The sequence below is a fragment of the Pipistrellus hanaki genome (genome assembly GCF_964339955.1).
Source record: "Pipistrellus hanaki genome assembly, chromosome: 16".
In the NCBI taxonomy this organism is placed as follows: domain Eukaryota; kingdom Metazoa; phylum Chordata; class Mammalia; order Chiroptera; family Vespertilionidae; genus Pipistrellus; species Pipistrellus hanaki.
In genome coordinates this window covers 47,583,843-47,604,581 of record NC_140518.1, presented here as the reverse complement: position 1 = coordinate 47,604,581, position 20,739 = coordinate 47,583,843, and the positions used below count along the sequence as shown (strand labels likewise).

Sequence of the window (20,739 nt, the reverse complement as noted above, 5' to 3'; positions counted from 1 at the left end):
GCACTATGTCCCTCCTTAAGGCCTTGGGAGCCCAAGATGCATTGGGTGCGAATACACCTGAGATGTCATTTGCATAGAAGGGCAGAGCTGCGGCTCCGCCAGCAGTGGCTCAGTGGTTGAGCGTGGACCTATGAACCAGGTCATAATTAGATTCCTGGTCAGGGCACATGCCCAGGTTTTGGGCTCCATCCCCAGTATGGGGTTGCAGGAGGCAGCTGATCAGTGATTCTCTTTCATCATTGATGTTTCTCTATCTCCCTCTCCCTTCTCTCTGAAATAAAAAATACATATGTCTTTTAAAAAAGAAAATGGGGCCCTGGCGGATTTGGCTCAGTGGATAGTGTCAGCTTGCAGACTGAAGGGTCCTGGGTTTGATGCTGGTCAAGGGCACATGTCCGGGTCGCGGTCTTGGTCCCCATTAGGGGTTATGTAGGAGGCAGCCAATCAATGATTCTCTCATCATTTATGTTTCTATCTCTTCTCCCTCTCTGAAATCAATAAGAATATAACATATAAAGAAAAGAAAGGGGTAGAGCTGTGAGAGGATGTTGGGGTATACTCCATGAGGTGGCACCTCGGAAACTGTGTGTAGCTATCAGTTCTCACTTGGTTTTCCTTCTGCTTCCAGTGGAGTCTCCACCACCATAGACCCCTTCTGGGACATCAGCTTAGATCTGCCCGGCTCCTCCTCCCCATTCTGGCCCTTGAGCCCCGGGAGTGAGGGCAGCGTGGTGAACGGGGAAAGCCATGCGTCAGGAACCACTACGCTGACGGACTGCTTGCGAAGGTAAGGAACCTGCCAGCACTTTTGCAGAAAAATAAAGTGCTTTCCTTGCAGGCAGTTGTCTCTCTGGCCTTGAGGCTGTTGAGGAGTCAATCCCTGATACTGTAGGGCCACCCAGGGTCTCCGTAGTCGTTTCTTTCACGTCTGGTATGGATCCTGAGGAAAGGTGTGACAACATGCAAATAGCTTCACTTGGTGCCCAATGACTCATACTGGTTTGTCACATTTTTGCAAGGTGAGGAGATACTGTCCATCTAGCTTTGTCTGTAGGACGTTTGTATGTCAGCTCTTCACCCCGTCCCCAGTGTGAGCGAACGGTGATCTCCCTCCCTCCTGTGCTCAGAACCGTCCGGAGTCTGCACTGAGGAGCCCTCCGCCGGGCGTGAGGATGGCTCTCAGCTAACCCACTGTGACGACTGCCGTGACCCCCAGAGGGGCGGTCTATGGGGCCGACTCCATTTGTTTCCCATAGAGGCTTCACAGTCTGACTCCCACAACAGTCTATGAGGGTTCCTTTTCTCTGCATCCTCTCCATCACTTGTTTGCTGATTTATTGATTATAAGCTATTCTGACATGTGTAAAGTGAATACCTCATTATAGTTTTAATTTGTATTTCTCTGATGATTAGTGACATTCAGCTTTTCATTTTTTTTAAAATATATTTTATTGATTTTTGTACAGAGAGGAAGGGAGAGAGATAGAGAGTTAGAAACATCAATGAGAGAGAGTCATCGATCAGCCGCCTCTTGCACACCCCCCACCGGGGATATGCCCGCAACCAAGGTTCATGCCCTTGACCGGAATCGAACCCGGGTCCCTTCAGTCCCCAAGCCGACACTCTATCCATTGAGCCAAACCGGTCTCGGCTTCTTTTCATTTTTATTGGTCATTTGTATGTTCTATTTGGAGAAGTGTCTATTCAGGTCTTTTATCCATTATTAACTTGTTTATGGTTTTGAGTTTTATAAGTTCTTTATAAATTTTGGGAATTAACTCCTTATTAGATGTATCGTTGGCAATGTTCTCCCATTCAGTGGGTTGTCTTTTCATTTTGTTAATGCTTTTCTTTGCTGTGCAAAAACTTTATACTTCAATGTGGTCCCATTTGTGTATTTTTTGTTTTGTTTTTCTTGCCCAAGGAGATAAATCAGAAAAAATATTGCTTTGAAAAATGTCTGAGATTTAGCTGCCTGTGTTTTCTTTGGGGCTTTGATTGTTTTTTTAAGCCTTTTATTTAATTCTTCAGTCCATTTGAGTTTATTCTTGTGTGTGATATGAGAAGGTGGTTTAGTTTCATTTTTTTGCACATATTTGTCTAATTTTTACAGCACCATTAAATAGACTGGTTTTATCCCATTGCAGTTTATTTCCTCCTTTGTCAAATGTTACTTGACCATAAGCTGTGGGTTTATTTCTGGGACGTCTCTTCGGTTCCATTGATCTATGTGTCTGTTGTTATGCCAGTACCAGGCTCTGTGATTACCATGGCCCTGTAGTATAGTGTGATGTCAGGTGGTGTGATCCTCCAGCCTTCGTTCTTCTTTCTTAAGATGGCTGAGCTTGTTTGGTTCCATAAAAATTTTGGACCATTTGTTCTAGTTTTGTGAAATACACCATTACTGTCTTCATAGGAATTGTCTTGACTGTATAGATTGCTTTGGGTAGTGTGGATATTTTAACGATGTTAACTCTTCCAGTCCATGAACCTGGTATATGATTCCTCTTATTTGTATCTTCAATTTCTTTCTTCAGTTTTATGAGTTTTTGATTATAGGTCTTTTACATCCTTAAATTAACTCCTAGGTAGATAGATTTATTTAAAGCAATTGTAAATAGGATTGTTTTCTTAGTTTTGCTTCAGATAGTTCATGATTTATTTATTTTTTCAGATAAAAGCCAAAATATTTTATTCCATTAAAACAAATAATATAGCCGGAACTGGTTTGGCTCAGTGGTAGAGCGTCTGTCTGCGGGCTGAAGGGTCCCAGGTTCGATTCCCCTCAAGGGCATGGCATGTACATTGGTTGCAGGCACATCCCCAGTAGGGGGTGTGCAAGAGGCAACTGGTCGATGATTCTCTCTCATCTACATTTCTAGCTCTCTATCCCTCTATCCTCCTCTCTGTAAAAAATCGATAAAATATATATTTAAAAAACAAACAAACAAAACACAATATATATTCCTTTATTCTTTTCTCTTTTTTTAAAATTATCACCCTAGGACAGTGGTCGGGAAACTGCAGCTCACGAGCCACATGCAGCTCTTTGGCTCCTTGAGTGTGGCTCTTCCACAAAAGACCACATGCGGGCACACCTGTACAGTGCGATTGAAACTTCGTGGCCCATGCACAGAAGTCCGTTTTCGGCCTGGGAGAGTCTATTTTGAAGAAGTGGCGTTAGAACACTCAAGGGGCCAAAGAGCCACATGTGGCTCGCGAGCCGCAGTTTGTCAACCACTGCCCTGGATGTGGGTTTTTTTTTTTTATTTTATTTATTTTTTTACATGCAATAAACATTAATATTTCAAGAAAAATTATCTTAAATATAATGTTACATGCAATATCTCATTACTCTCTTAAGAAAAACTTATTTTAAATATAATAATGCTACATACTAATGTTAAATATAATAATGTTATAGATCTTTAAAACTAGTATTATAATATATGCAATAAAACATAAATATTTCAAGAATAAAAGGATTTTAAGTATAATATTACCAAAACTGTATTAACATAGTATGATATCACAAAAGTTGTAGAAAATATTAAAAATCTACAAATAACAGGATTACCTCTATCCTAAACTATTTTTTCCCCTCTAGCTCTATTTTTGTTGATAGTTCATTATTGATGTACTAGGTATACCGGTTAATAATGGCAGGTTTTGTAATCAAAGAAAACAGGATAATTTCAGGAGAAACATCAAAAGTGCTTTATTCCAAGTAATGTCCATTGTTAGCTACCCCATCTTTCAGGTAATTTGTGGGTACCATCCCAATAGAACTTTCCTTGTTTTGAGGCAGACCATTCAGAGATCCCATTTCCCCCTCCTTCATACATTTGAAGTGCTGCTCAGAAAGTGCGTGTGCCATTAATCAGAGCAAGTGGTCATCTGAAGGAGCAAGGTCTGGTGACTATGGCGGGTGGGGTAAGACTTCCCAGGCAGGATCTTCTAACGTGTCTTTAACTGGTTTTGGAGTGTGTGATGGTGCGTCATCATGAAGCAAAATTACTTTGCCGTGTCTTCTGTCACATTCTGGTCGTTTCATGATCAAAGTGTGGTTCAAATTGATTATTTGTTGTCGGTAACCATCAATATTAACGGTTTCACCTGATTTCAGAAGCTCATAATACACCACACCTTCCTGATCCCGCCAAAGGCAGAGCATTGTCTTCTTTCCGAAGCGATTTGGCCTTGCAGTCGATGTTGATGGTTGACCTGGATCAACCATGGTTTTGTGTGTTTGGGATTCTCAAAATAAATCCACTTTTCTTTTTTTTTCTTTTTTTTTTTTTTTTTTTCTTTTTTTAAAAATATATATTTTATTGATTTTGTACAGAGAAGAAGGGAGGGAGATAGAGAGTTAGAAACATCGATGAGAGAGAGTCATCGATCAGCTGCCTCTTGCACACCCCCCACTGGGGATATGCCCGCAACCAAGGTACATGCCCTTGACCGGAATCGAACCCGGGTCCCTTCAGTCCCCAAGCCGACGCTCTATCCATTGAGCCAAACCGGTCTCGGCTCAAAATAAATCCACTTTTCATCGCCAGTCGAAATTTCATGCAAAAAGAACTTTCATGCCGTTGAAGTAACATTTTGCGGATGACTTCGGTTTTCCATTTGTCTTTTGTTCCGTTGATGTGGCATCCATTTTCCTTGCTTTAAAATCTTCCTCATTGCTTGTAAATGATTGGAAATTGTTTGCTGAGCAAAGTTTAATCTTTCTCCAAGTTTTTTTTGAGTTTGACACACATCTTTATCCAATAGTGCTTGTAATTGTTGGTCTTCAAACTTTTTTGGTTGACCTGGACGTTCTTTGTCTTTCACATCGAAATCATCACTTTTAAGCCAGCATTCACAAGGATCTTGAGATGGAGCATGTTCACCGAAGTATGATAACTTTTTCTCCAAAATAATGTATTAAAACTTCCCACAGGCCGAAACCGGTTTGGCTCAGTGGATAGAGTGTCGGCCTGCGGACTGAAAGGTCCCAGGTTGATTCCGGTCAAGGGCATGTACCTTGGTTGCAGGCACATCACCAGTAGGGGGTGTGCAAGAGGCAGCTGATCGATGTTTCTTTCTCATCGATGTTTCTAACTCTCTATCCCTCTCTCTTCCTCTCTGTAAAAAATCAATAAAATATATTAAAAAAACAAAACAAGAAAACTTCCCACAAATGCTGTTTTTTGGCACGAAACTTGACATTTTTAAGCGTAAAAATATGTATGATGTTAACACCTTCAGCAAATTTGACATGAAGTTTTGAAGCTTACTGTCAACACAACAAAACAGCATACATATCAAATTGCATATATATCAACATATGTGTAACTTCATTTATTGAAAAAAATCGGCATTATTAACCACTACACCTAGTATAAAACTGCAGCTGATTTCTGGATATTTATTTTGTATCCTGCTACATTGCTGAATTTATCAGTTCTGGTAGTTTTTTGTGCAACCTTTAATTTAGGGTTCTCTATATATGGTATCATGTCATCTGCAAATAATGACAGTTTTACTTCTTCCTTTTCGTGTTGGATGTTTTTATTTCTCTCTCCCCATATCCCCAAGAAATGTTTTTACTTGATTTTAGAGGGAGAAGGAGAAACATTGATTGGCTGTCTCTTGCCACCCCTTACTGAGGATTAAGCTCACAACCTGGGTATGTGCCCTGATCGGTGTATGGGACTATACTCAATCAACTAAGCCACACCCACTAGAGCTATTTTTTCTTCTTGTCTGATTGCTGTGGTTCAGACTTTCAGTCCTATGTTGAAATAAGAGTGCTGAAAGCACACATCCCTGTTTTGTTCCTGATCTTAATGGGAACACCTTTAGCTTTTGCCTTTTGAGTATGAGGTAGGTGGTCACATATGGCCTTTATTGTGTTGAAGTGTGATTCATCTATTTCCACTTTGTTGAGAGTTTTATAAAAAAACTAGTGGCCCGGTGCATGAAATTCATGCACATTAAAAGGGGGTTAATTAGAGGAAATATTTTAATATTGCTATTTGCCCTTTCTCTATAATAGAATGTCAGAGATGAAAGAAAATTAGTAAAATGTGTATGAAAACCTTCCTCCTGTCAGAGACGGGCACACCACAGGACCCAGAGTCAAATTCCTGCCCACTCACATACGCCTCAAAATTGTGTGAGACCCAGACCTGGCCAACCTGCCCCCCCTCTTCCCCCCCCTTTGGGCTAGATCCAGAACGGGCCAGTCCCACCCTTGTCAAGCCCTGCCGGGCAGGAGAAGTAGCCTCAGGTCCCCTGGCCCGGTGCCAGGGTGGGGGGGTATGGCCTGAGGTCCACCAGCCCAGACCAGGAGGGGGAGGGGTGTGCCTTGAGATTCTCCTGTCAAGCCCCGCTGGCTGGGGAGCATGCAGCTTCAGGTCCCCCATCCAGCCCCACCAGGTGGGGGGTGTGGCCTGAGGTCCCTGCTGATTGCTCATCGAGGCTCCTATGGGAACTTGGCCTCAGTGTGGGTGCAGCCATCTTTGTGACAGTGATGGTCAATTAGCATATTCCCTTTTTTAGGCGCTGGGTTTTATCAAATGCTTTTTCTGCATCTATTGATACGAATTTTATCCTTCATTGTATTTATGTGATATATAATGCTTAACCTTGCATTCCTGGAATAAATCCCACTTGATGGTGGTATATAATCTTGTTAATGTATTGCTGGATCTGATCTGCTAATATTTTGTTGAAGATTTTTGGCATCTATGTTTATCAGAGGTATTTGCTTATTGTTTTCTTTCCTTGTGGTTTGGAATTAGGATAAGCCTGATCCTGTATAATGAGCTTGGGAGTCTTCCCTTTTCTTGAAGGGAACTTTTCTTGTTTCCTGACTCACTTGTGAAGCTATTCAGTCCAGGACTTTTCTTTGTTGGGAAGTTATTATTATTTTTTTAAAAATATATTTTATTGATTTTGTACAGAGAGGAAGGGAGAGAGATAGAGAGTTAGAAACATCGATGAGAATCATCCATCAGCTGCCTCTTGCACATCCCCTACTGGGGATATGCCCGCAACCAAGGTACATGCCCTTGACCGGAATCGAAACACTTGACCGGAATCGAAACAGGGACCCTTCAGTCCCCAAGCCGATGCTCTATCCATTGAGCCAAACCGGTCTCTGCTATTGGGAAGTATTTTTGTTCATTTTAATCCTCACCGGAGGACGGGCTTCCACAGATTTTAGGTGGAGCGGAAGGGACACGGAGAGAGAGAAACATCCGACTGGTTGCCTCCTGCACGCACCCTGACTGGGGATAGAGCCGGTGACCCTCTATGCACGAACCACACTGGCTAGGCCCGGAATCCTTTTATTACTGCTTCAGTCTCATTCATTGTAATCTGCTTACATTTTTCCATTCTTCTTGACTTAGTTTTGGAAGATTGTATGTTTCATCCAGATTGTCCAATTTATTGGCATTTAGTTGTTTGTAATATTTTTGCAATTCTTTGTATTTCCATGGTGTCAGTTTTTATTTTGCTCTTTTTATTGCTGATTTTATTTATTTGGGCCCTCTTTTTTTTTTCCTTGATGAGTTTGGTTAAAGGTTTGCCAATCTTGTTTTCTTTTCAAAGAACCAGCTATTGGTTTCATTGATTTTTATAAAGTTTTTTAGTACTTTTTTTTTTTTTTTTTAGATTTACTTATTTCTGCTCTGATTTTATTATTTCCTTTCTTATATTCACTCTGGGCTTTGTTTTTTATTTTTCTAGTTCCTTTAAGTGCTAAGTTAGGTTATTTGAAACTTGTTTCTTGAGGATCAGCCTATGATACTATGAATTTTTCTCTTAGGACTGATTTTGCTGTGTCCCACAGATTTTAGGTTGTTGTGTTGTTGTGTTCTCATTTTCATTTGTTTCAAGGTATCTTTTGATATCTTCCTTGATCTCATTCAACAATGAGATCATTTATTGTTTACTAACGTTATTTAACCTCCATGTCTTGGTGTGTTTTCAGTGTCCTTGTGATTGATTTTAGTGTCATAGCGTTACGGTCAGAGAAGATGCTTGATATGATTTCAGTTTCCTTAAATTTATTTAGACTTGTTTTGTATCTTCATGTGCTCCATCCTAGGAAACATTACATGTCCACTTTTAAAGAATGCTCTGAAGGTAACAGTTAAATCCATCTGCTCTAGTGTGTCATTCCAGGCGGCCATCTCCGTGTTGGTTTGCTGTCTACAGTTCTGTCCATAGATGTTGACGGGGTTACTCTCCTCCTCTGACTGCGTTAGTGTCAGTTCCCCGTTTGTCCGCCAAGATCGGCTGTACGTATTGAGGTGCGCTGTGTTGGGTGCATAAATGCTTACAAGGGTTACGTACTCTGTTGGATTGATCCGTTAATGTGTAATATCCTTCTTGTCTCTTATTATCACCCTTGTTTTAAAAGATATTTTATCTAGGTATTGCTGCCCCAGTTTTTTTCTCTTTTCCATGTGCCTGAATTATCTTTTTCCATCTCTTTGCTGTTGGTCTGTGTGTACCTTTTCGTATGAGGTGGCTCTCTTGTTTTATTACCCTTTCAGCTATAATGGAAGCATTTTTAAAAGTCATACAGAGAGAAGGTGACAGATGTATGAATGTATGTATGTTTTTACTAGGGAAATGAATCCATTGAAAGTGACAAAATAACTTTTCTGTCTTTTAACTCTTCCATATTTTTTCTTAAAATACATTTTTTAAATGCCTTGTAGATTTACCAGACCAGAGCACTTGGGAAGCAGTGCCAAGATCAAATGTAGTGGTTGCCATAGCTACCAGGAGTCCACTAAACAGCTCACCATGAAGAAGCTGCCGATTGTAGCCTGTTTTCATCTCAAAGTAAGTTCTCCAGAACAGCTTCCGTAGCAGACTCAGCCCCGGCGCAGGTGAGCTGCTGGTGGGCACCGAGCACGTGCGGCCAGCGCAGCGCTCCGCTGCGGGCTGCGGTGGGCGCCAGGCGGTCCTCTCCCTGCTCTGGCAGGACAGCCCGGAGCAGGAAGTGGCTCCTGCACCGCGGAGAGGGTGGGCGGGCGCTGGGTCAGGCTTTGCTGTTCCTGCCTACCATCTCCTATCCTCACCCCAAGTTTCCATTTTTCTTTCACTTTAAAAGCAGCAGGTCCCTTAGCATTATGACCCATCTAAGGGCCAGCAGGTGCTTTCCGGGAAGGGTCCAAGAGTAAGTTTTTAGGCCTTGCTGCCATGTGATCTCTGTTTCATAGTCTTTGTTTTATTTATTTACTTATTTTATATATATATATATATATATATATATATATATATATATATATGTTATTGATTTTTTTTTTTTTTTGCAGAGAGGAAGGGAGAGGGATAGAGAGCTAGAAACATCAATGAGAGAGAAACATCAATCAGCTGCCTCCTGCACGCCCCCTACTGGGGTGTGCCTGCAACCAAGGTACATGCCCTTGACTGGAATCAAACCCGGGACTCTTCTGTCCACAGGCTGACACTCTATCCACTGAGCAAAACCAGCTAGGGCTCTTTGTTTTGTTTTATGGCCCTTTAAAAATGTTAAAAAGCAAAAAACAAAAAGGACTCCTGCTTCCTGGCGCCGCGGGAGGAGCCGGTGCTGGTTCTGCTCCGGGGCTCCTTCCTGGCACGCTGTGGGTCACTGTAAGGCTGCTTTGTACACAGCGTGTTACCACTTTGAACTTCATTTCAAACTTGCCCGGAACCCATACTTTACATTCATGTGGACGCTGTCTTACTGAGCCTTTCAGCTCCTCACACGGCCTGGGCCGTGCGAGCATTGACGGAAAGCCCCGAGGGGCACGCTCAGAACAACTCATTCCTCTCCCTCTCCCCTTTCCTAGCGATTTGAACACTCAGCCAAACTGCGACGCAAGATCACCACGTATGTGTCCTTCCCCCTGGAGCTGGACATGACCCCCTTCATGGCCTCCAGGTACGGGCTTCTGCAGGGCTCTGCCCCGGGAGGCTGTGGCTTTGTGGGGTCAGGATCGGCACTGGGTCTGTGGCAAGACCATTGTTGGCGTTGGCACAACCATAACTGCTAAAGCCAAGCTCCTGTCTTGATCTTACCCAAAACACATTTTATTTGTGTATTTTTAAATTTTTAAAAAAATATATTTTATTGATTTTATACAGAGAGGAAGGGAGAGAGATAGAGAGTTAGAAACATCGATGAGAGAGAGTCATCGATCAGCTGCCTCTTGCACACCCCCTACTGGGGATATGCCTGCAACCAAGGTACATGCCCTTGACCGGAATCGAACTCGGGACCCTTCAGTCCCCAAGCCGACGCTCTATCCATTGAGCCAAACCGGTCCCGGCTATTTTTAAATTTTTATTTCTTGATTGTAGAGACATCGATTTGCTGTTCCACTTATGTATTTATGCTGACCGGGGACCAAACCCCAACCTTGGTGTGTCCTATGGGGACAGTGCTCTCACCCAGGCCCCTCCCAGCCAGGGCCCAGACACGCTGTGTTTAATGAGCTGCTTTCCTAAGCTGTCCTTTGCTTTGGGGTTTCCCAGCCAATCCTTCAAGATGGGACCACAGCAAGAAGGCTGCACGTTAGCCGATGGGATTGGTTTGGGATACAGATAAGCATAGTTGTTTGCAGCTGTAGATTCCATTTTTCTTGTTTTCAAGTCATTATTATAGAGCACTTAAAACTTACCCTCCAAAAGAACCGTGGCACTAATATCTTGGCCACATATTGGTTTCCTGGAGCCACTGTGACAGACTGCTACAAACTCGGTGGCTGAAAGCAAGCTGGCAGAGCCGGGAAGGCCTCATTGCTCGTGGGCGGGGTGCTCCGGGAGGCCGGCAGCGCTGCCCCCAGGCAGGCCAGCCGGCACTGCCTCTGCGTCCTTCTGGCCGGTCTCGGCAAAAGAGGTAGAAAGTGTGTAAAATGGTGCAGCACGGCAGGCCCATGAGGTTGCTGTTGCCGTCTGAGCCTTGCGTCCCTGGAGTTCATGATTGTCATCCGTGTGCCGTGAGAGTTTTCAAAACACGCAGGGCCTGGCCATGTAGTCAGGGCGCTGACCGCCTCCCCCCAGGTGGCCCATGTAAGAAATGACAACAACCAACACAAAACAGTGCAGTGCGAATGAATCAGTTATAGCTCTTTTGGGGGTGGGGGGTCAAATCTGCAAAATATATCTGTCTTTGGAGTGCTGCAGGATTTTAAGTAATTAGTTTATGTGCCAGGAGATGGAAAAGGTTGAAGATCTCTGCTTCAGTTCCTTAGTTTGTTGATGTTGAATTTTGTTCTGTTTGCTGCAGCAAAGAGAGCAGGATGAATGGACAGTACCAGCAGCCGGCCGACAGTCTCAGTAACGATAACAAGTGAGTGTGCCTGGCGGTGTGCGGGCCTCTCGGGTGGCAGCGGCGGACCCAGCCTTTCCCGGCGCGCTTGTTCCTTCGGCCGCTGGCCGCTTCCTGTCGTGCTGCCCGTCCCTCTTAGGAAAGGACCTGCTACAACCCTGATCGTGGACACTCGCCTGCTGTGGGCCTGACCTCCCGGGCCCGAGGGGAAGCTCAGCCTGAGCTCTGGGCCCTGGGCCCTGGGCTCCGGGCTCCTCCTTCGCGAGCATTGCCGCGGCTCTGCTCCCCGGCCTGCCTGGTGCCTCTGCCGTGCAGAAAGGGTGGAGGGAGAGCGGTCACCGGTCTCCCGGCCCCTTCCTCCCGCCACGCCCACACGCCCGCCGCAGAGCGAGGAGTCCATGCACCGGCGCCGTGGGCCGCGGAGCCCCTGCTGTGCAGGCTCTGGTGGTGGACACGGCGGTCATGGCGGCGCCTTCCCTCCCGAACAGGTACTCCCTGTTCGCGGTCGTCAACCACCAGGGGACCCTGGAGAGCGGCCACTACACCAGCTTCATCCGGCAGCACAAGGACCAGTGGTTCAAGTGTGACGACGCCATCATCACCAAGGCCAGCATCGAGGATGTGCTGGACAGCGAGGGGTACGTCGGGCGCAGCGTGGGCGCCACACCCAGGGCCACACGTGGTGGCAGTGCCCAGGGCCATGTGCCCCCGGTGGCTAATGCCAGCAGACTTGTTGCAGACGGGCCCGCCTCTGGAGCGCCCTGAGCGTTACGAGGGCTGCCCTGGCGGCCAGAGCGGGCTGGGGCTCCGGCCGCTCCTTGCTCCTGGCTCAGTTCAGGAGCTGTTCCTGGTGAGTGGGCGGAGGGTGGGCTTAGGGGGCTTGGGCACGAGCTGGGCACCGCCACTTCCCAGCTAAGGACCCTCCTCCTTGGGGACTAAGAACCAAAACCCATCCAAACAAGAATCCGCCTGCGGGGCCGGGGCCGGGGCTGGGGGAGGGGGAGGGCCGGTCTGAGGGGACTGAGGGGCCGTCAGCATGCCCTTTTCCTCGCAGGTACCTGCTGTTCTACCACAAACAGTTCCTGGAGTACGAATAGCCTCACCTCTGCTCGGCGGAGCGAAGGCCACCAAGTGGCAGCCCCACAGAACACCCCCAGCATCGCGGCACCACACCCCTAGCAGCGCCGGGCCTGGGAGCTGCACAGCAGGAGAGCCCGAGCGGAAGGCCTGCTGCGAGGGGGGGGCCCTGCTGTATCTCCTCCCCTCAGTGTGGGGCCCCTCAGGGCGCGGCGCTGTGCAGCCGAGGCCAGGCCAGAGGACCTGGCGGTGTGGAGTGTCCGTGTCGCATGTGCAGGGAGGCGCTTGGCTTCAGCCCGCAGAGCCTGTGGGTGGAGGACACGGACGCTCAGGCCTCTGCCTCAGAGAGCAGCCCCGACGCCCGGGGTGCCCAGCCAACCACTCTTCTCCCGGCCACGAACCCCCACCCCTGCTCTTCCCGCCACGGACCTCGTAACCACAGTGTTTGTGACAGGTGCATCGAGCTTACGCTGAAGCTGAGAGTTTCCCTCGAGAGAGAGAGAGAGAGAGGCTTGCTCTTCGCTGTTTGTTGCCCCCACGCATGCCCTCCCCCCCCCCCCCCCCCAGCCTTGGTGTCCTGGAGGCAGCTGGCAGGTGCGCGTCAGGCCACAGTGTGTCCTCTGGAGTAAACGATGCCTTTCCCACGGCTCCGCTGTTCTCCTTCCTCCCTCGTGTTTCCCCTTGGCTGCCTGTCCACCGCCCCTGGCACGGCTGAGCCCCTGGCACGCTGAGCGGCACTGCCCGGTGAGGCCGCGCTCACCTTGCTGCGGGCCTGCCTCCGGCCAGGGCAGCTCCTGCCTTGCGAGCGGAGCCGAGCTCGGCCTGTGCTGTGCTGGTCTGAGCTTTGGTCCCTTTCTGAGACGGGAGCCGCGGGGGCCGCGCTGCTTGGATGCGTTGGTAGCGCACCAGGGCCCCGAGCTGCGCTGCCTCGGCCAGCAGACTCCGGAGACCGGGTGACTGCTGGCTCTGCGGCCACAGGTGAGCTCGCTGCGTGCCCACAGGGTGAAGACTGAAGCTCGAAATCCATGTGATGTCCCACCGGGACGCTCTTTCTCACTTTGAGAACATGTCACCCCTCCTAGCTGACGGGCCGCCCAGAGCAGGCCGCGGGCCAGACCAGGCGCTAGCTGGGGGGTTGGCAGGCGGGACTGCAGGGGCGGGGCAGGTGCACTCCCGGCAAATGCTGGGCTGTGCAAAGCCGCGGGCCGCAGAGCCGCCCTCGTGGCAAAACCCCAGTGATGGCTGTTCTCTCGTTATCTCCCTCCTCCACCCTCTCCCGGTCCCCTGGCGGCCCCACACTGTGGTTTGTGTCCATAGCTTTGTTCCCCCTTTCCCTCCTCCCTCCCCCTTCCCGGGCCCTGCCCGGAGCTGGCAGCCTGCTCCGTCCCCTGGGCTGCCCAGTGAGGGACGGGTACTGGCTCTCTGGCGGTGGTTCCCCTCCGCAGTGTTCTCCAGGCCCGTCGTGCCGTCGCGAAGGGTAACGCTTTCTTCCTTTTAACGATCAAGTAGGCTTCCTTTGTGGATGCGCCACGGCTGGCTGACCCCTCGTCTGCGGCGTCCGCCTCGCGGCTGTTGAGAGAGCGCCCGGTGGCCGCGGCTCGTGGTGCTCAGGGGCTTGCTCCGCTCAGTCAGTCGCTGCGTTTATGGGGCGCAGGCTTTCCAGAAAAGGGGGGGGGGGGTGCGTCCTCGGTGATGAGCACAGCTGGGCAGCGTGCTGACGGCTTGTACCTGGGTCTCCCTGCGTCTGCTGCCGGGCCTCCGTGCGGGTGGCGGGCGTAAAGCCGGGGAGTTTCCGGGAGGTTATCTGATCTGGCCGGCCTGTGCCCCCCGCCCGCCGCTGGTGCGGCTCAGCCACCTGAGGACGGGGGACGGGAGGGCCGTGGGCCACACCTGTCTGTGGACATTGAAGTGTGTGTCTCCACGTTGGTCCTCCCCTCCGGCCTCCCACGGGGCTGTGGTGGCGGTGAAAGCTGACACGGAATGGCCTTTGTAAAGAAGCTCCCGGTCCAGCTATTAGATTCAGGAAAGTGGTTTTGTTTCCTCCCCACCACCAGTGTGTGGGCTCCTGTCGTCACCAAGCGTGTCTGAGCAGCACGGGCTCGGGCGCCCGCCCCGTCCGTGTATTTACGTTCACCCGAGCCCCTTCCTGTCCCTCTTGGGGTGCAGATGGCTCCGAGCAGGGGAGGTGCTGGCCCTCCTGCCGGGCCGGCCGGCCGGAGCGTGTGTGGTCGGCTCGGTGTGTGCGCTTCGTTGTGTAAAACTGCTGGTGGGGTTTGCATGTGTTTGTGTTAGCTTGTTTTTAATAACTGAAGTGGCTGGGCCGTGGGAGCCAGAACAGGCATGGAAAGGAAGAGTCCGGTGGCTGTGCCGTGGTTCGTACCAGATGTCCGCCTCTTCCCCTGTGTGAGGCATGTGCCTTCCCTCCCTCCAGCTTGTAGTCGTCTGTGTCACAATAAAGCAATTTTACTCCCACACCGGCTGCCTCGCCCCTTCCTCACACCGCAGCCCAGGGGGCCGGCCGCCTCGGTCTCCGTCCGGCCTGGCCCCCGGGGCGGGGTGGTGACTGCCTGCACCGCCTGCACCGTGCACAAGCCCCTCAGGGCTCCTTCGCATGTGGACGCGCGTCTGATGCCAAGCCCTGGCTGTGGTATAGAAGGCCTCCGGGTAAGTAAGTAAGGGGAGACGTTTGCTGTCAGCTCTGACGGCCAACGGCGGCGGGCCCCTGGGGACCCTCCCCGCACCTGCTCTGGCCCCAGCACCCCGGCTGCCGTGCCCCGAGGGCCCGCGCCTTCGTTGCGAGGCGCTCCCCCTCAGAGCTGGGCCAAGGAGCCCGCCCTCCAGGGCAGGGGGCGGGCGTTGGGGTTCGGTGTGAGCAGCAGTCCAGCCGCTCCCGCCGAGCCTGGCACTGTCCGTGTTGGCGTGGGGAGCCGGCACCGTGTAGCGGCCTCTGTTTAGAAGCACACGTGGGCCCAGAAGAGCAGACAGCCCCAGCCGTGCCCTTCGCGTGACAGCAGCTGCCTCCCCAGTCGGGCAGAGGCCGCCCTGCCTGCTTGGAGGCAGCTGCCGGAATCCGCGGTGCGGCAGGCAGGGCGCGGGCGGCTGTTCTAGGGGGGAGAGTGCCGCCTCCACCAGGCAGCCGGCTGGCCCTGGACATGCTGTCCGGAGTCGGCTGCTAGGCGGCGCTCAGCATCAGCCTGGTGAGCTGGGTCAGGGCAGGTCAGGGGCATTGACTCTATTCTAGCTTCCTCCTCGGTCTTTAAAACAAATTTTTTCTATTGATTTTTGAGAGAGAGGAAGGGAGAAAGATAGAGAAACATTGATGAGAGGAACATGTCAATTGATGGCTGGCCTTCGTGTGGCTTCCTGGTGGCAGCTGGCAGGTGCAGCTGTAGATTCCATTGAATCTTTTAAAAATGTATGCCCCCCCCCCCCAAAAAAAAAAAAATGTTAAAAAGCAAAACAAAAAGGACTCCTGCTTCCTGGCTGGGTTAGGTATCTGGTCAATGCTCAGCCACGAAGCCGCACTGACAGGGCCTCCCGCTCTCTCTTGATGGCCACTTCTCCGCCAGTCCGCCCAGCACGCCGGGCCGGGGCCACGACCTGCATCCGAGGCCTGTGCTGTGCTCCTTGAGAGCTCTGTCCCATCCAAGTCTGGTCACTAACTTGTGCCCTCTCCCAAGTCCTTGACAATCCATCCGAGCTGTTGGTGACTTCCCATGAGCCCCTGTGGATCAGCGCTGTGGGCCTCTCCAAGGCGGTCACCGATGTCCAGCTCCCAGGTTCTAGGGTTTCCTTCGTTACGTCCGGCAGGTCTCCTCAGTTCCTGGTCAGAGAACTGGCGGGGGGGAGAGGGAGGGGGGGCACGGCAGGCCGCTGGCGAGGCCTGAGCCACCTGCTCAGGTCACTCAGCACCTTCCGGACACGGCCTTCCCACGCTGGCACTACCCACCCCAACTCAAGGCTAAGCAGGGCCAACGACACTCGGTTGAGGGTGATGCTCAGGCTTCCCGGTCGGCTGTTGTGCTATGAATGGTGTGTGGTCCTAAGTCTCCGGACAGCAATCGTGTTCCCGAGAGGAACGCCCGCAGGGGAGGTGCTCTGCCTGCCCCGGAGTCCGCTGCCCCATCGCCGGGCCTGCCGGCTCCTGTTGCCCTCACCCCGTTGAGCACCAGTGGTCTCTGGACCATGAGGTCTGAGTGGGGTGCAGCCTGAACTTGCTGCCTGGGTCCCACTGGGAGTGAGCCATGTGGCGCCTCTGGCGATGGGTCGAGCTGGCACTTGGTGGTGTGCTGCCTCTGATCCCAACAAGGCCTGCCGCGCGTTGGGCCTTGTAGGCGGTGCGAGGTGCAGCAGCTTCCGCCTTAAAGGGGATAAAAACATCCATGAGAGGAACATCATCGGTTGGCTGCTCCTGTAACCGGGCGTGTGCCCTCGGGATTGAACCGGCAGCATCTTGGTTCTGAGCCACCCTGCCTGAGATGGTATCTTGATACACTTCAAACCACTGGGACATCATTTGAGTGGGGAGCCCTGAGTTTGGGGGAATTTATTTATCATGCTTTGGTTCACTTGTCTTATTAAAGCATTTATAGAATTTGCTACTTTCTGCTCATCAGCAATAAGTCATCAATATTGTGAACCTGAGTGATCTATAATAACAAAAGTGCAATATGCTTATTAGACTGGACAGCTGAACATCCTTCCGGACGTCATTCCGGACACAGCCACGGAGGCTGAGGAAGAGGTGGTTAGGGGCGATGAGGCAGGCAGGCAGGCCACCGGTTAGAAACCAGCAGTCTCGGATTGCAAGAGGGACGTCTGACTGCCAGCTTAAGGTCTAAACTGGCATTTGGACGTTCCCCCGAGGGGTCCCCGATGGAGAGGGTACAGGCCAGGCTGAGGGAAACCATGTGCACCTCCAGTATTTTATGAAATAGCAAGATGGTTAATACTTCTCTAGGTTGTATGATAGCAGCAAGCAGCATTAATCCAGTCCTTTTCACTGGTCTGGAAAGGAGAGTGTCAGAATGGAGCAGGAAGGAAAAACGAGGCATTTTGCTCCGATGGTTTGGGAGATCCCTGATGGGCTGGGAGCCGAGGCGCACGGGGCAGCCTCATGCCCAGAGCGAGAGCCGCCTGGGAGCCTGGAAGGCCTCCTGACCCCCGAGTCTGGCCTGATTGGTCTAAGGGCCTCAGGGTTTTGTTACAGATTTCCCAGGGACGCCTGGGCCGTGCAGCTCCTGGTCGGTGGGAGTGTTGCCGGTAGGTTGCCTTCCTGGTCTGGCACCATTAGTGATGTAATTGTGGTGTAATTGGGTGCATGAGGGAGGCAACCAGTGGGTGTTTCTCTCTTTCCTTTCCATTCTCTCTAAAATACGCATATTTAAAAAACAAAATAGAAAAGAAACACCATCCTGCCAAAATCAGTGGATAGAGCCTGCGGATTGAAAGGTCCCAGGTTCGATTCCGGTCAAGGGCATGTATTATACATTGGCTGTGGGCACAGCCCCAGTGGCGGGTGTTCAGGAGGCAGCTGATCGATGTCTCTCATCGATGTTTCTGGCTTTCTGTCCCTCGCCCTTCCTCTGTAAAAAAATCAATAATATATATATATATATTTAAAAAGAAACACCATCCTAAATGACCTGAGGGAAATTTTAGGGCCGAGAAAACAGAAAAACGCAGGCAGTGGCTGACTTTTCATCTCCTTGGAGATCCAAGAGCCAGTGTACCCAGTGGTCATAGTGGGGTCATCCAGACTACAACTCAGATCCATAAGGGACACACTCGGGGCAGACTCAGGGAGCACCAAAGCCCCACTGAAGCAAGTCTTGCCCCATAAGGGTGTCTCCAGCACAGAAGTTCTCGCATCGTAGACACAACTGATCCTCACAGGTCAGTTCCTCCCGGTGATACAGCTGAAACTGGTTTGACTCAGTGGTAGAGCGTCGGTGTGCGGACTGAAAGGTCCCAGGATCGATTCCGGTCAAGGGCATGTACATTGGTTGGGGGCACATCCCCAGTAGAGGGTGTGCAGGAGGCAACTGGTCGATGTTTCTTTCTTATCAATGTTTCTGACTCTATCCCTCTCTCTTCCTCTCTGTAAAAAATCAATAATTTTTTTTTTTTAAATGTCATGAAAATCTGTTTTAAAAAAAGGCTGTGCACACAGCCCACAAAGGGGTGCACCAAGACTGTCCACCTCAGGTGACTGGGGAGACTGAGCCACTGGGCCATATAGGACACCTAACACACAAAGCCACTCTATCAACACAGGGAAGTAGCCAAAATGCGGAGACAAAGAAACAAGTCACAAATAAAAGCAAACTACTGGATATAGAGTTCAAAACCACAGTTATAAGGTTTCTCAAGAATCTTCTAGAAACCTCTGAGAAATTTAGTGAGATCCTCAAGGATATGAGAAAGGACCGACTAGAAATTACTGACTGAAATAAAGAATAATATACAGAGATCCAACAGCAAACTAGAGGATCCCAAGAATCAAGTCAAAGATTTGAAATGCGAAGAAACAAAAAACACCCAACCAGAAAAGAAAAGGGAATGAAAAAATATGAAGATAGGAGAAACCAAGATGGCGGCATAGGGTAGACACCCGAATGCAGCCTACCACAACAAATTTGAATTTAGAACTGGGAAGCAGGGGAGGCATTGCACTGAAGCGCCAAACAGCTAGCTGAGAGGAGGCTCTGCCATCTGGGAAGGAAAGAGAAGGCACGCTGAACCTCAGGAACTGTGAAGATGGAGGAAGGAAGGAGAGAGAAGAGAAGAGAGAGGTGAGGGTGTAACATCAATCAGCTGCTTCCTGCATGACCCTAGCAGGTATGAAGCCTGCACCTGAGCATGTACCAGCCAGAGCTGTTCTGCTACTTTTGAGGAGAATAAAATGTAGGGAGCAACAATGAAAGCAAGTACATCAATTTGGAGGCTTCTGACTTGATCTTTTCATCCCTAATGCCTAAGATAGCACTTGGTATACAAATCTTTAGATATTTAACACCTAGGCCAATATTTATTGTCACATCTTTATTATTATTTTTAAAAATATTTTTATTGACCTCAAAGAAGAAGGGAGCAGGAGAGATAGAAATATCAATGATGAGAGAGAATCACCAACTGGCTGCCTCCCGCAAGATCCACACTGGGGACTGAGCCCTCAACCCAGGCATATGCCCTTGGCCAGGAATCGAACCCGGAACCCTTCAGTCTGAAGGTCGATGCTCTATCGGCTGAGCCAAATTGGCTAGGGCATCACTTATATCTTTAATATACTCAGGTATGGAGAGGATGCAAGATGGCTGCTTGGGTAGACATCTAACCGCAGCAACACACAACAATTTCAATGGAATACAACTAAAATGTAGAGTGGACATTGCCCAGAGCTACAGGTAGTCGACTGACTGAAAATTCTACAACAAGAAGGAAAGAAAACCAGAAGGAAAATCAGAGGAGCTGAAAAAAAGCCTAAGGTATGGAGACATGGTGCACGCCTGCACGCATGTGCGCGCGCGGAGAGGATGCAGCCGGAGAGGAGGAGAAGGCTGGGTGCTGCCTGGTGTTCTCTAGCAGGAAGGAAATAAAAACCCCAGCCTGGGCTGAACCCCCGAACTGGCAGCGCTGAGCCCCAGTTATGGGCCAGACCCTGGGGACCCAGGCTCCAGCAGGGGGAGACGGGGCTGTGAGGCGGAATCCCAGGGGAGCAGTGAAAAGCAGGGCCCCCAGAGTCGCGCGCACATTGCGCACAGAGGACTGAATGTTGACTCTGATGCTGTATTGCCCTGGCGGAAAGAAACAAAATCTCCAGCGGTGCTGAGCCCCACTCCCGACTGCCCTGAACTCCAGTTCTAGGCCAATCCCTGGGGACCCAGGCTCAAGCAGAGGGAGACGGGGCTGTGAGGTGGAGTCCTGGGGGAGCTGCGAAAAGCGGAGCCCCCGGAGTCGCGCACACTGCACGCAGAGGACAGTCTGTTGACTCTGATCCTAGACTCCCCTAACGGAAGGAGAAAGAAAGCTACAGACTGGAGGAACGCGACAAGGAGCAGGAGCCCCTGCCGGACACCGGCCAGCCGGGCACCAGCAAGGAGCCGGGCGATGGGGCCCCCTGGGGGGGGGGTGCCCCTGAGCCTTCGACCGCTGAGCACGGGCAATGGAGCCAAGGCCGGGGGCTGCTTCCTGGGTGGCGCCGACCCCGGCAACAGGCTGGAGCAGCGCAGGAGCCCGCGGAGAACAAAGGGTGCCACAGCCCAACCTGCTGAGTTCCCAGGACAAGGAGGAAGAAACCAAGGAAGTTCTCAATGTGAAGAAATCATGTGAGAGCA

The 20,739-nt window shown here is 50.3% G+C and overlaps 1 protein-coding gene across 1 annotated transcript in view; it reads left to right on the top strand.

Annotated features, from left to right (window-relative positions):
• Positions 1-13,051, top strand: part of USP22 (ubiquitin specific peptidase 22) — a 41,919-nt gene extending 28,868 nt beyond the window's left edge. The window contains exons 9-14 of the mRNA XM_084861519.1: positions 629-787; positions 8,724-8,850; positions 9,846-9,937; positions 11,285-11,347; positions 11,815-11,964; positions 12,381-13,051. Of these exons, the coding sequence (XP_084717645.1) occupies positions 629-787; positions 8,724-8,850; positions 9,846-9,937; positions 11,285-11,347; positions 11,815-11,964; positions 12,381-12,423 (634 nt within the window). The 3' untranslated portion in view covers positions 12,424-13,051. The remainder of the gene's footprint in view (positions 1-628; positions 788-8,723; positions 8,851-9,845; positions 9,938-11,284; positions 11,348-11,814; positions 11,965-12,380) is intronic.
• Positions 13,052-20,739: the final 7,688 nt, after the last annotated feature.